At 51.3% G+C, this 14,412-nt stretch overlaps 1 protein-coding gene across 1 annotated transcript in view; it reads right to left on the reverse strand.

Annotated features, from left to right (window-relative positions):
- Positions 1-15: 15 nt before the first annotated feature.
- ADAMTS7 (ADAM metallopeptidase with thrombospondin type 1 motif 7) overlaps positions 16-14,412 on the reverse strand; it is a 79,220-nt gene continuing 64,823 nt past the window's right edge. Inside the window, exon 24 of the mRNA XM_067305434.1 lies at positions 16-1,641. Coding sequence (XP_067161535.1) covers positions 1,478-1,641 — 164 coding nt within the window. The 3' untranslated portion in view covers positions 16-1,477. The remainder of the gene's footprint in view (positions 1,642-14,412) is intronic.

Raw genomic sequence — 14,412 nt, forward strand, 5'->3', positions numbered from 1 at the left:
ACAGAACACAAATGGTGAAGTCATGGGCTGTGTTTTACTTAGAAATTACACACACAAATTTCCCTTGGTACGTGACAGCGTACTGCAAGTTGTTTCAAACAGTACAAATTAAGAAGAAAAGAAATTCATTTTGGACTATACGACTGTATTGCACAACATAACCGATGCTGGGCTCAATCCCTTTTCCGTTCAGTTCAACGCAAGCAGGATTGTGTTCACGGTCTCCCGTTATCTGGGCATCTTTTAGAGCAGGAAGAGTAATACAGAAAGGAAGTTCTATCAAAAGGCTCCTGACCCTCTTCGGGGACCAGTCTACCAGCAAATCCTTCCGAGGACACCAGGGCATTAACATACGACCACTGCGGGGACGCCGGCAGGTCGGGCCGGTGCCCGCTGGGGCGCCTCTCCTCGTACAATACTGCATAGTCTAGTTAAAACAATCAACTAACCTTAACAAAAATGAAATCTATATAAGCAGAAAGAAAGTTTTTAGCTTGGTAAGAACACAGAAAAACACCTTAACCAACCATTAAACTTCTAAGCGGTAACGGCATACAGAAATCCAGTTGTGTGGTTATAATCCACTTTGCCATTTACACCTTCGTGAGGCAAAGCCCAGAGAAGGTAAAATAGCAGTGCATGCGATTTAAACGCATTGCTCCCAGTTTGGGCCAGAAAAGTTTTCTGGCTCTTTCATAAATACATGCAAAGGCTTATACTGTTTGACTCCAAAACAAATTTATCGCTTCATTCATGCTTTGGTGTCCCCAACCCTTCCCTTTGCTCCACAAATTGCTACGGGCAGTTGCTCGTACAGAGAAAGGCAGCAGCGGGGCGGGAGGGTGCAGAGCCTGGGGCACGCGGGGAGCCCAGCACTGTTTGCGCTACCTTAAGCAGAGAGTTTTCTTCCTCTCACACCCTCCAGCTGTCTCCATTTCTTAAATTACAGGTATTCAGCTTCAGTGCATAAACATTTTAACGTAAAATACAGAAATGGGCTGCCAGCTTCAAGTCTGTTAAGGAAAACAAAAAAATTAATCCAAATGGTCAGCTACACTGGTGGAATGATAGATGCTCATTTTATATATATAAAAATAATAATAAAAGTCAGAGTTTTGTGCTGGCCTGCCAACACCATCAGGAGGCTGAAAATATCAAATGATAGCACCATAAGCATTTCTGAGAAATCTCCCCCAAATTATTGCTGCCTTAAGTTTCCCTTCCCTAAAATGTTTTCTTGTTGATCATCTAATGGTAGGTGGGACCCCCAAAATGGAGAATTGCTTCTGCTTCAGCTGCTTGCTGGGAAACAGTACATTCCTCATGGTGACCAGCAGGACCCGGACACCTCGTCCGAGGCGGACTGTATTTCTCAGATTCGTGGTTTGAGCACCGTCGTAGCGGAGTGAATAAAGCCGACGAAGCCTTGCCCGTGTTTCGGAGGAGCACCGTGCGGCCCCGCGGCGGCGGAGGCGCCTCACCTCCGGGATGCCCGCTGCTCGCCGCGCTCCCGCGGGCTGGGGCCGGCCGGGCGGCACGTGCGGCAGCACTGCGCGCGCACCGTCGCCAGCTGGCATCTTCCCAGGAGCCGCAGCGTCTGGCAGAAGGCGAAGGTCAGGCGGTCGCGCTCGCAGACGGAGCCTGGCGGGGGAACAGGAGGACAGCGTTACTGCTAGCTGCTACTGCTGCCGTTGGGATTCGGCTGGATCGCGGGCGCTCGCGTGCCCCGGGATGCACCGCCGCAGCCGCAGCCGCCGGGAGCGATTCAGCAGCCGCCTTCCTTCAATCCTCCTGCCACCCAGCCCGAATTTAAGCCCTGTTCACCCAGCACATGAACCAGCATCCCCCGTAACGAGCTGCCGGGCCTGGCTAGGTGCCGTCGGTGAAATCCAACCCCTGTCCGAGCCAGGAACGAGGCAAACCCGGCTGGGAACAGTGAGCCGTCTGGGGGAGCTGGGGGAGCTGGCGGAGCGGCTCAGCGGCTCATTCCCGACTCGATGTCACTGTGGCCAAACCCCAGCGCCCCACGTGCCGGTCTCTGCCCGGCAGTGCCTGGGCAGGGAGGCGACGCGCCGGGTGCGGACGGCGCAGGGAAGCGCAGGCGGCCTCCGGCACTGCCGTGCCGCCGGGCTGGGGCCAGAGACCGCTGCCGGAGCACGGGAGCACAGCTCCGGCAAATCTCCGGGGGTGCGTTGGAGCATCGCCTCCCGCCAGCGTCCTGAACCGCCCGTCTTGGTGCCAGCAAAAGGCACCAGGAGGGAGGCAATTACTTCGGCTGCGCGTTGTGCTTGGATCGCGCCGAAACCCCAAACCACCCGTTCTGTTTCCTGCAGGTGTCTCACAGACGTGAAACCAGCCCGGCTCCGAGGACGGATTTTGTTTCGGGAACCATCACTCAACAGCCAGATGCCGATCTGGGACCCATCACCAAATACGCAGAGGTTATAAGCGTATATGGTTGGTTTTGCCTTGATTTTTCATTTCCTCTGCTTCCACTTTACGTAGCAACAAACATGCCCCTCGTTTAGCCTCCAGTATCTCACGCGGTCGCGCAAGGCTCCATTAAATTCCATCAGCGCTGCCTAATTGCACTTCCTGCAGAAACGATTAAAATAAGTTACAGCTCTTCTTTTAAAAAGAGCAGATAAGGTCCTTCCCAAGGCCGACGCATGGGGCCGACAACCCGGCGGTCTGGCACGGGCTGCTCGTCCGCGGGAGGCCCCCGCGTCCCGGCCAGGCAAGCGCACAGGGAGGCCGCAAAGGCGGCACAACAACACGGGCTCCTTGCTTTCCCAGGACACTTTTCTCCGGGGCAAATCCTGGCCGTGGGGACGGAGCTGGGTGAGCGGCTCGCGGACAAAAGGGTTTGTTTGGGGAAAGGCCGATGCCCCGATTCCCACAAGAGCGGACGGGATCTTTGGCGTTTAACGCGAAGAACGCAGCAGATGCAGAACCCGGAGACGCTGCCTCCCGCTTCGGATTTCGGTTACAACCCTTCGCCCCCCCCAGCCCACCAGCAAGGAGCTCACTGTGCTGTTCTAAAATTAATTTGCTATTTCAGTAGAGGTATTTCCTCTCTTCCCCTCTAGCAACAGCTATTTCTGCATGGCAATAATTTCCCTGCGGCTTGAAAAAAACCTGTTTAAGGCAGATGAAGCCCCTAAACGCCAGCGGGCTCCCCGGCGCGAGGCTGCCCAAACTCCCTGCCTGCCGCCCGCCCCGGCCCCGCTGCGCGGGGAGCCCCCGGGCCAGCGCCGGCTCTGCCCACCCCGGCCGCCTCCGGCAGGAGCCGTGGGAACCCGGTTCCCCGATTCCCCCTCCTGCGCGCAGCTCGCTGCAATTCAACGCCGCGGATTTGATCCGGGTCTCGGAGAAGCTGCTGTAAAGCCGGTGCTGTGCCGAGCGTGGGCGAGCCCCTCTGACAGGGCAGGCTGTGCAGAGAGGGCTACAGTGATCCGGGAAAAGGGAATAATTTGCTGGCACAGCGCTCCGTCGGGATCACCGTATCTCCCGCGGGTGGTGCCGGGACACGCGAGAGCTTCCCATGTCGCGGCCCGGCTTCTCCCCAATGCCCGGAGCCCCTTCGCGGCAAGACCGTCGTGCTGGAAGGCTGCAGGTGTCAGACACCCCCTTGCACGACCAACTACCCTTCCTGCCAAACTCGCACGCCCTGGCGTCCCTCCGAGCTCGTCTCCAAATTCCGCCGGCTGACACAGGTTTTCCTGTGCTTCCGCAGGCCCCTGCCACCACGCGCTTAACTCCGAGAGCACCCAGGCCTCTCAGTCTTGCAAAACGAGATTCCTGGGAGCGGGCATCCCGTGCTGCCTCCTCCGTGCGGCGTTTGCCCTGGCAAAGCCAGGCCGGCCCCGACCTCGCTCACCGCGGAGCGACGGCCTCCTCTGCCGGTTCCCCTCGCCGAGGACGGTGGCTGCTCTCAAGCCGGTACCAGGCTGGGACAGAACAGCACGCAAATATACGCCGTTGGTCCCATTTGCACACGCTGCAGGGCACAGGGTTGTCGAGTCGCAATCCTAAAACACCTTCAGAGTCTGACGAGAAATAAAAACCCCATCGCACACCAGCCTGGAGCAACCTCCGCGCCACTCAAAGGGCTCCGACGGCAACAGGGAGAGAGCACCAGCCGGTATTCGAGCTGTGCATTAAAGCGCACAGGCTCACAGCCCCTGTTCAGTGCACTCATCTCACTCGTGTAACCATGCAAAACCGTTCCACCTTTGCGGGATTTGGTAATTATTTACTATTCAACAGGGTATGACCTCTGGGCAACTCGCACCTGCCGGACATGTGCTTCCCGCAGGGTTTGTGTCGTCACGGCGTTTTGGATTGCTGGTTTTGAAAGCGATACTGAGTACGAGAGAGGGAGAAGAGAGCGACGGCTACTGGCAGGCTCCGGGACGGGGCTCTGAGACGCTCCCGCTCCCTGGGGTTAGTTACGCGCTGCAGTGAACAGAGCAAATGTAACGCAGGTAGAAAGTCCAAGGAGTTTAGGAAAACTCCGTTGAAAATACGCCCCGTACTGCTAGGAAGCTGAGCAGCACTTCAGAGGCGTAGCACTCCGGCCGGGAGGGATGCCGGGCTGAGGCAGACACCCACCGAGCGCTTTTGTATCTTTAGCATGCGGCCACCGCACCTCGCTGTGCTTGTCGCTGCTAAGGAGCCTCCTGCTTATCAGAGCCGTCTTCCTAGGAAGTTATTTATGGATCACAACCAAGTTACCTCCTACCTTCTCTGGAACGAGCTGAGAAGGTCATTAGGCTTCTGAAGTCCCTGGAAGGTAACTTCCCAGGACTAAAACTGATGTTTTAGCCCTTTTCTGATTCCTTTCCCGTACGTCAACACTCTGGAAGCTGATACGGAAACCCCAGTAACTGCACTACTGCAAGCTGCACACAGACCTAAGACCGTCCGTCTGCTTCCAGGCGTTACTTCTCCTTGTGCAGCGTGCGACGCGCAAAGGTGGGACCCTGCCGCGCAAGGAAACCTCGGCCGGGAGCAGCAGAGGGTGGAGGTTTGGCTCCCGCCCTTCGCTACAGGGATTGCTCTGACCAGCTTACCGACCTCAGCTTGGACCCTGGAGCAGCACTGTGGTTTTCAAAAGCATTTTTATAAAATGAGGTCGATGGGAGTTGTTGACTACTAATCGCTTTTCCAGATCGGACCGTACTTAGGTTTAATTTAGTGTCTTAGCATGGATGTATGCGTGTGTGTGTGTGTGTGTGTGTGTGTGTGTGTGTGGCGGGCTGAAAATCTTGGCTGAGTTTCTGGTTCTTCCTTGGAATTTGTTCTCAGGCTCGGGAAGCTGTATCATGTACTTAAGTTTTGCAGTTCTTCAGGGAGGGTCCATAAGGAATTAATCGAATTTTCATTTAATCCTTTTATTGTTATTTTGTCTATTAAAATTTTTCTTTATAATCCTAACACTTCATTTGAGTATACACTCCAATCTTCAAGTTTATGCCAAATTTTAGTCTAATGAAATAGCCTAAAGCAGGGCTGTTAAAACCCAGGCTAAGTCAGCACATTAGAAATTGAAAACCCAAACTTTTGGGGTTGTTTTTTTAAGTTGGTGAGGAAGTCGCTTTAAATTTCATTTAAGCTTCTGCCATACAGACCTAAGCATTTACTTTTATGCTAGGGAAAAATAAACTTCCTGGTACAGGTTTTGTAAAAACAAGGAAAGGTTGAGTTTAGAGCTGAGCTAGCAAAATGAGAGAATTAAGCTCCTGACCTCTGGCCTTTGCGATGCTCTCAGTGCCAGTTCCGAATTTAACAAGTATTATCCCCGGCCAGTGCTCCGTTCATGGCCTGAGGTACCCTCTCCCGATTGCAGCCACGACGCGTGAGTCTGGCTGCTCTCAGGCTGCGCTAAACCACTGCTTCATGCGACCGCTGCCTTGACAAGCGGCTTTATTTAACCTGTTAAGGTACTGCTCCTCTTCAAGGCAGCTCTGTCTTTCCACCCTGCGGAAAAATTCCCCCTGCAGAGACGCAGAGACCGTGCACGCAGACCAGGCCAGTACCTTTTAAGAGGTTAAGAGGGAGCATCCTTTTTGTAGAGTCTGTGGATCCACAGACAGACAGAGGTTCTCATTTCCTAAGAGCTGATGCAGGGCCAGCACTGAAGGACTTTTCCTACGCTCATGAGAAATGAATGCGTCGTCTTTCACCTCATTCTCAGGAATAAAGGGAGGGGGACAAAAAGCCACTCTGCTTAAATGAGCTGCTGAACATGACCCCATGGCTGCCTTTCCAGAATACAAAATCAATTTAAATATGCCATATCCAAAGCTCCTCAAAGCTGCTGCAGATTGCATTAACTCCACAATGAGCAAACAATCTTCTTGCAGCAAATCAGCCTTGAGCAAATGGCCATTTTGTGTCTACAGATTCTTTGATTCTTTTGCTTCTATTTTCTTACAAAAAGATTAAAAAGGATAACGGTGTTTGGCAGCACTGCTGAGGCCTCTATTTCAAGATCAAGGGAAACTGAATCTACGGGAAGAGCACAAGGAGTGTGACTGCTTGAAGCGGGGCAGGGAGCAAGCGTTAATGCATGGCTGAGTTCACTTATTCCTCAAGCCACAGGTAAAGCACTGCTGCTTCATTTCTGGCCTTGCTTTCCTGATTTTAGCACTTCAAGGCCAAGCCCAATATCCTCTCCGTTAAAGGAATTTCTTTGGTCATCAAGTCACCGGCCAGCATCCTGGCTCTTCTTTTCTGTACTTCTCGCAGGAAGGCTGGTAGCTTTTCTCACTATGCCCAAATCTGAACGCAGATTTGGTAAGTGCTGCTTCGCTGGTGCAACACTTAATGCTGTTTTCTGTTCTTAACCTGAACCTGGGCCACATTTCATCGCAGGCTCATCCCTAAGTGTCCAGCCCAAGCAGTAAGCACTCCTCCGCAATGCAACCGCGTGCTTTGTCCCGCTCCAGCCCCACGTCCCTGCAGGTCAGCACCCCACGATGTGCGGGTCTGGGGAGGGATCTCTCCAACGCACAGCACTGGGCAGCTCTGAAAATCAGTATCTACCCATCTGAAACCCCCCAAACCACGCAGCCTGGGCAAACAGGCAGCCAGGAACTGTGGCAGCTCCTGTCTTAGGCCCAGTTCTTGCCTCATGTCTCCTACCTCACCCCCAAAGAGGAGCACAGAAAAAATGCCTTTGATGTACTGAGGAATGTTTTCCAAAAAGTTAAGTAAGGGTTAATCTTTTGTTGTTCAGATTAGGCTTTGCCTCCTCCCTGAAAGGCTTTGGAAAGAGGCTCCCTTACAGAGAGCCAGCAAGGGAGCCCCACGGCTGCCACCAGCCCGGGTCCCCATGAAGCTCCCTGCACATTCGTGCCCAGCAAGGAAAGCGTAAGAAAACAGATGTTTTTAACCTCCTAATTGGTTGCACTGGACACTTAGGTCCATTGTGGTTACCCTTTCTAAAGGTTAAACCTATTTAGAGCTTGCCAAGGAGGAGGGGAGGAGAAGCATCTTCACAGCAGCTTATCAAAACCAAGGTCGTTTACATAAGAAGTATGCAGGAATTATAATAAGCAAAAATCTACCGTTCTCACTTGGGAAAGGAAACATGCCTTTGCTGTTCCATGTGCACGATGATTATTACATTTTTTTTCTTACATTACCGCTCAGCAGCCAAGTGCTTAACCGGAACCTGGAACCGTGCTGTGCCAACCTGCTGTACAAACACAAAGTCGTGGGACTGAGGATGAACTGTTATTGGAAGTGTTAAGCGAGATACGTACAGTAAATTTACTGCTTTGTTCATATATTTGCATCAATTTGTTCGATAGGAACTGCCAATACAGTGGATGTCTGAACAGACTATGCCAGGCTATTTTACTGAAAGCACATTCACAGATAAATCTAAAATGTGTGACATTCATCACTCCTAAATTTAATAAAAACAGGGAATCCTGTTCCGAGCACCTATTCTCCATTGACTACTGTTGTTGATTAGCAGTAAATAAAGGGAAGTTAATGACTCATTCAGCATTACCTCCCTGTCTTGCAAGTAGGATACAGACTTACACGCTCAAATGACAGAGAAAATTAGAATTTGTTGCAATTATTTCTAGCATGTATCCCTTGTGGGCAAATTTAGCCATATACAGAGCCATGAATAATTTCATTTCCCTACTCCAAGCAAGAAGGAATATAATGTTTAATTGCTAATTAATTCTGAGGCAACTAGAAATACAGCCAAACTCTATAATTAGCCTGAAGCACAGGAAACAGCTGAAGAAGCACAGGACACGGTGTGTCCATGTGTCCATGTGTCCGTGATTCACCCAACCGCGTCCTTCGGGCGGCAGGGTCGCCCGGGAGGCTTCTCCCGCCAGACCGCACGTGCTGCGCTGTGCCGCCCCGGTCACAGGCCGACTGGACTCCGTCCTAAATCCGGAGCTCCTTGTGCCCCTGCTCCCGTGGGGATACGACGCTGAATTTCCTTCCTTCCCGCTGGTTCGAAACCTTTGTCTAATTTCCAGAGCAACTGTGTCTACGGCCAGTTTATACATATTTGTTCTTGTGCCAACAGTATTCTTTACCTTAATCCCTTTCCCTCTCTGGTATTTAATGCCGGAGATGTTTACGGGAACAATCCCACAAATCCCCCCTCTAGCCTGTCTTTGCTAGGCTACGGAAACGGAGCTCTTTTAGCCTCTTCTCCCAACCCGAATGCGCCCGCTCGGTTTTAATTTGGGGAAGCTCCCCACCTACAGGGTACCAAATCTGGAGAAACCAGCAGGAGGGAAATAAGGAGTTTTGCGAGATCTACACGCTGATTCACCCCCCCCCCCCCCGGGTGCGAGGCTCAGGCGGGCGGCAGTGCTGTCACCGTCTCCGTCACTGAGAGGTGCAGACATGGGACTGCAGTGCAACCTTTAATCTCCTTTAGCGAGCGATGCTGATGGGGATGGGGGAGAAAGGGAACAGAGCGGCGGCAAAAGGCCCCCATCAGCGGGGGGGTTTTGGGTTAAGTGAGGTGGTGATTGACAGGGCATGTTAATGGCCTTCTGCACACCTCCTCTCCCCATCACCCAGTGTGTTCATACTCCTGAACAGGATAACAACGCTGAGACATCCCGGCTGCAGGTCCTAACTCTCGGGTACCAGCTGATCTTCCCTCCCGACGCTCTTTGCAAAGGCGTTTTGCGGTAGATCCTAATTAGCAACCTCCTCACCGCAACGCAGAAATATCTATACCAAGCAGCCCCTCAAGAGAAGGGCCTGCTGCTGAGCTGCTTTTGTAAAAAGCTACACCTCTGAAACACGCATTGAAAAAAAATGCTCCCATCTCTCCAGGTTTAGCTGTTACAGAGAAAAAGGCAAGATGGAAAAATAAACCCAGGAAAAAGATGGGCCTGACCCATCGAAAGGGACCTGATAACTGTGCTGCCTTTCCTAGGGATGTCCTCTGCTGTCCTGGGGCTCTGCACCAAGACAGCACAGCTCCCAGGGAGAGGAAAAGTGCTCAGACATTTCAGGGCAATGAGTTTCTTTCCCCAAGTCCCCGTGGCCATGAGAGATTTCCAGCCCTCCCCGCTCAGGCTCACCGCTGCCCGACGACCAGTGTGCACCGCACGGCTGTGCCTGGGAGCACCGGCATCTCGGACACTGAGCGGATGCAGCCTGGGCGAAGCGTGGTGTGCGCCTGGCATGCAAACCCCTCTCCTTGGGCTCTGCGCTGGGGCGCTGCACCCCCTGACACACGAAAGGAGGTTGGTTTTCCCTGTGGACCCACGAGGCTGGAGCTAAGGTCTGCACGCAGCTGGCTGGGACGCTCCAAGGGGGCAAAAAACAACGTGGGATCAATCCAGGTTAGAGCTGTAAAGTCACCTCTACTGGTTACTCTTGCTAGCTCACGTGCAAGTGCTCCTCTGCTCCTCTATTCCCTCCTCTATTTAAACGGGGTCAGCAAGCCGGGGTCCCTGCCGTGCAGACTGCGCTGCTCCTGCTAAGGACGCCGCCGGCTCCCCTCTCCTCCGTCAGCCAGCCACAGCCCTGGGCCGCACTCGCGGACACACGAAGGGGTTATTTTATCTTTAACAGACGATGCCTGCACAAAAGAAATCATGCAGGCACAGTGACTACATATCTTTGGCATTCACAGTGCCAAGAGGGCTGCTTCTCTCTTACCCATTAGCATTCTCCTCTAATATAAAGTAACTGCTGCTTTTGTGTTTTAAAACCGTTGAACCTGCTAGATAAAAAGGCTTCTGTTGCTCTGAGTGCTCACATGGGACCTGCTTCCTAGCTCATTTCCAAGATGGATATAAAATTAAGTGTAATATTATAGCACAGAAACAAACATATGGTGTTTTTTCCCCCCAGTTTTCTGAATATGAGTTACAAGAAATTATCTGGCAAGAGGAGTGGTTAACGTGGGTGTAGCAGCACTGCTCGGGCTCAGAGCGTAGGCATGAAGGGAGGTCAGACAGCAACAAGCTTTCCTGAGACGAATGCTGGCCTTATCTCTCCGGCAGCCTTGTCCGTATTCCAGCAAATCTGTTCCTGCTCTTATCGTCTAGGAGCCGTTGTCAAAAGGAGAGATGTCTTTCTCACTGCCCTGGAAGCGAGCTAGAAGCGGCAGGGCTTTCCTTGCTGTCGTTCGCACATTTAAAAGCGAGGCTCAGCTAAGCGATGGGGGACGCTGCACCTCGGCACAGCCCCTGGCATGTGATGTCCGGGCGAGGTCAGATGAATTTCAGGACTGGAAACTGAATTCCATCATTTGAAAAGTGTATGTTTTCCATTCACTCACAGACAGCTGTTCTGTAGGTGTTTTGCTTCTGCTCCCTCCGAGAGTTTCCTTCCCTCGGGCGAGGGCAAAGGCGGCTCATTTCTCACGCTGGTTTCGTTCCGGGCATGCTTAGCGCCGCTCCTGCCCACGGGAGGGCATGCGGAGCGCTCCCTCTCTCTTTCTGCCCAACGTGAACGCAGATATGAGTGGCTGATGGTTTGTGCAAAGGAAATATGGAGTTTAAATGGTTTCAGAAAGGCTAAGGAGCATCTCCAGGCGCCGCCTTGCAGCGCCAGGGCGCCCCGTGGGGGACCCACGCGGGCCCAAAGGCGAAGGGCAGCAGCCGGCTGCTCCTGCGCGGGCACCGGCCGGGGCTGCAGAGACTGCGTCCAGCTCCCAGCTCTCAGCGAGAGCCTCCTGCCTGGGATCACATTTCTTTGTGTTCCTCATCCCAGTACTGAACAAAATACATGTCCCCAGGCTTGCCGGGAAATCGCAAGGACTCATCCGCGTGCCAGCCGGGCCCAGATGCTCCAGTGCCGGAGCCATCTGAGGACACAGACAACCTTATCTTTTTTGCTCACAGCTGGATGCAGCTGTAAAATTATAGGCACATTTAAAAATAACATCTGTGTAATCATCAATTAATTTATAACCTAGTGACATAACAGGATTCTGCTTTTAATTAATTCTGACCTTCTTTAAGTGAAGAGAGCTGATTACTGGTGAGATGTTTGTTTACATTTGATCTGTTCTGCCTTTTAAAAATTCATCTGAATGTGTTTTCAACATTTAAACCCTACTGAGTTTATTTGCATTTTTAAGTCCCACATGATCATAATTGCTCACAAAGAGAAATACATGATTTTGTTGGTATCATTGCACTTCATTTTACAGATAGAGTCTCCTTGTACTTCTAACATAAACATCTAAATCAATGCAGTCTTCATTAATCTTGTGCAGTAAAGATCCCTTAAAACACAGGAAAGGGCTATAGTTTACGTTCATGCCTTTTCTGGGAGCCTTTGCTTGTGGATTTACACATCTGTGGTTTCCTGCCATGTGAAAGTTTTGCTCCTCTTCATAGTTTGGCAGTTTGAAATGTTTGCATTTCCAATAGGCGTTTCCTGCCCTGGGGTACAGCCAGAGCATTTATGGCATTTCTAATCCAGAATTTTAAAATTTTTAATACAGATATTTGTGTGCTTCCTACATATCTAAATTGTTATTCTGGTACAACCTTGACTTTGCTGAGCGTTCACATGGCTCTCATCACCAAGTCTGGCACAGAAATCTTCTCTTGATAAAAACAGCAGGAACCATACATCGATTCTGGAACAAGCCTGACTAGTTATTTCTTAAATATTGAATTGCCCTACAGAATTGCAAATGTAGCAGGGTCAGGTGGCTGCCCAGGAGGAGGCAGGAGCACAGCGGTCGCAAAGCCACGGGCATCCCGGCAGGACTGCTCCGGCGAACGCAGATGCTGGCTCGCGGAGCTGACTGCGGCTGAAGCTAAGGGGGCTTTCGGAAAGCAGAAGGAAATTTTTCCCTGTGGGCTGAAAAGGAGCAATTTAATGACTAAAAGAATCGCAATGGCCCATGGCGGCAATCTCTACTGTAAAGCCCCATGTCCTGCATAGAGATGAGCTATTACGCTGGGCATCTTCTCCACTCGTCACACAGGGCTGGGGCTGAATTCCAGCAATTCAAAGGAAACACTTCAGTCTTCCCCAGAAGAGGTTTTAAGAGGAAAACCGCTCTCCAGCCACATCACGAATGCCTTAATGCGGTACTTGGTTTTGGCTGGGGATCCTCCTGGTGCCGCACCGACCGGGCCCAGCTGCCTCTTTCTGCACTGCAGATACACCAGCACGACCCTCGTAGGCAGCAGGAGCCATGAAAAGGATAAAACCAGTCCTCCAGGCACCCTGTTTCTCCAGGGGAACCTCCCTCATCAAGACCACAACAGCAGTGAAAGCATGAGTTTAAAGCACTGTAAAAGTGGTTTTCCTTTCATAAATAAAGGTGATCAGGGCAAATGGATGAAGTTGCTCTGATTTACTTTCAATCTTGCAAAAGTGCCAAAATTTGCTTGAGGCAGTTACTGAGATGTAAAAATGCCTGGGTTACTTTGCTGATTGCCTCCTTCATGGATTTTTTTCCCTTGCTGAATAATACGATCCATACGGAAGCTATTTGAAACAATGAGAATAAGTAACTATGGGAAGATGCTCACATCCCACATCCGGAGGGAGAGCTCCGGTGGTGCTGCCCACCTCCCGGCAGCATCCTGGGAGCAGCGGGCAGCCCTGCTGCTGCTCCGTCCGTCCATCTGTCCATCCGGGCACGCCACACGGCCGCCGCCGAGCTCCTCGACCTCAGGCACAGGCAGCACAGCACGCAGACTGCCCCCACGCGCTGCGCTAGCTCTCAGGCCACTTTTTGTTAAATAAAACTCCTGAAGGTTTAATGTTTCTTTCTGGGCAGACAAAAAGCTTTTTTCCAGACACATTAAAAAGATAAGGCTGATTAACGATTAACATGCTATTATCGGTGACATCTAATCCACTCATTATATTGCTTTTCCTTTTAAGTGCTGTTAACCCTTGCAGCCCACAGAGATTTCTGGCTAATAGGAAACTGCCTGGTACCACGGCACATATTTCTCTGAGTGAAGGTGAAAGGAAAAAGAAGTAAACCGAGTGCCTGTGATACGGGAGAGCATCGTGTCTGCGGCCAGGGTAGGTAACTAAGCTAGCAGAGAGTCTGCTTGCTCAGATTAAAGATGGGACTAAGTCACCGGAGCATCTATGCAAGCGTATCCAAAGACCCTCAAGGACTGGCCTTTTACATGATTTTCCAGTGGTTAGTCCATGCTGGTTTTAAAAGTCTTATGTTCTGGGACTTTATCACTAAACAGCTTTCTGATGGTTAGAGGGCTTAATCTGACATTTAATTCTGGCTTCCCTTCTCTGAATTACACAGTACTGTTAGATTACGTCACCGCACGTCCCCCATGCACGTACTTCCAGCTGGCCGTTCAGGTGAACGCTGTACCAGCCGCTGCGCTGGTGTGGTGCTGCTGCCTCTCACAATGATTCCCAGTTCGCATTCCTGCTGGTAAAAGCACACTCAGCCCTTTGAGGTCTGAATGCTCTGACATTTATAGATGGTCATAATGTTCCCACTTAAATATTGATTAGCTAAATTAGCCTTATACCGTTCGTGTATAAAACACTCCCTCCAGCTTGCAATCAATGTCGAAGGCTTTTTCTGAACTGCCTCCAACCTTGCTACATCTTGGCTCCTAGAACAAAGCGAGCTCTTCCGCGCGTTGCCTCCCAGCTCATCCTACTGCAGCACGATTACAGACCTGTCTTTCTTTTTCTTGACATCCTGCGCTGCGACCCAGCTGCTAATGAGCCTCCCACTTTTACACATAGGGCTCTTTCAGTGTTACGGCTTTCAAGATTTCCGCTTCCCACTGATTGAGCGCATGCAGCTTATCTTCCCACAGATACACTGATTTTCAGCAGGCTGACTCTCATTCTGTTTTTTCCTTTCTCTTTTCAGCCTCTCTCATCACTATCCTTGCTGCAGCTGCCATCAGTTCTCCATATAGCAGCATCCCTGAATGT

This window comes from Apteryx mantelli, chromosome 15 (genome assembly GCF_036417845.1).
Source record: "Apteryx mantelli isolate bAptMan1 chromosome 15, bAptMan1.hap1, whole genome shotgun sequence".
In the NCBI taxonomy this organism is placed as follows: domain Eukaryota; kingdom Metazoa; phylum Chordata; class Aves; order Apterygiformes; family Apterygidae; genus Apteryx; species Apteryx mantelli.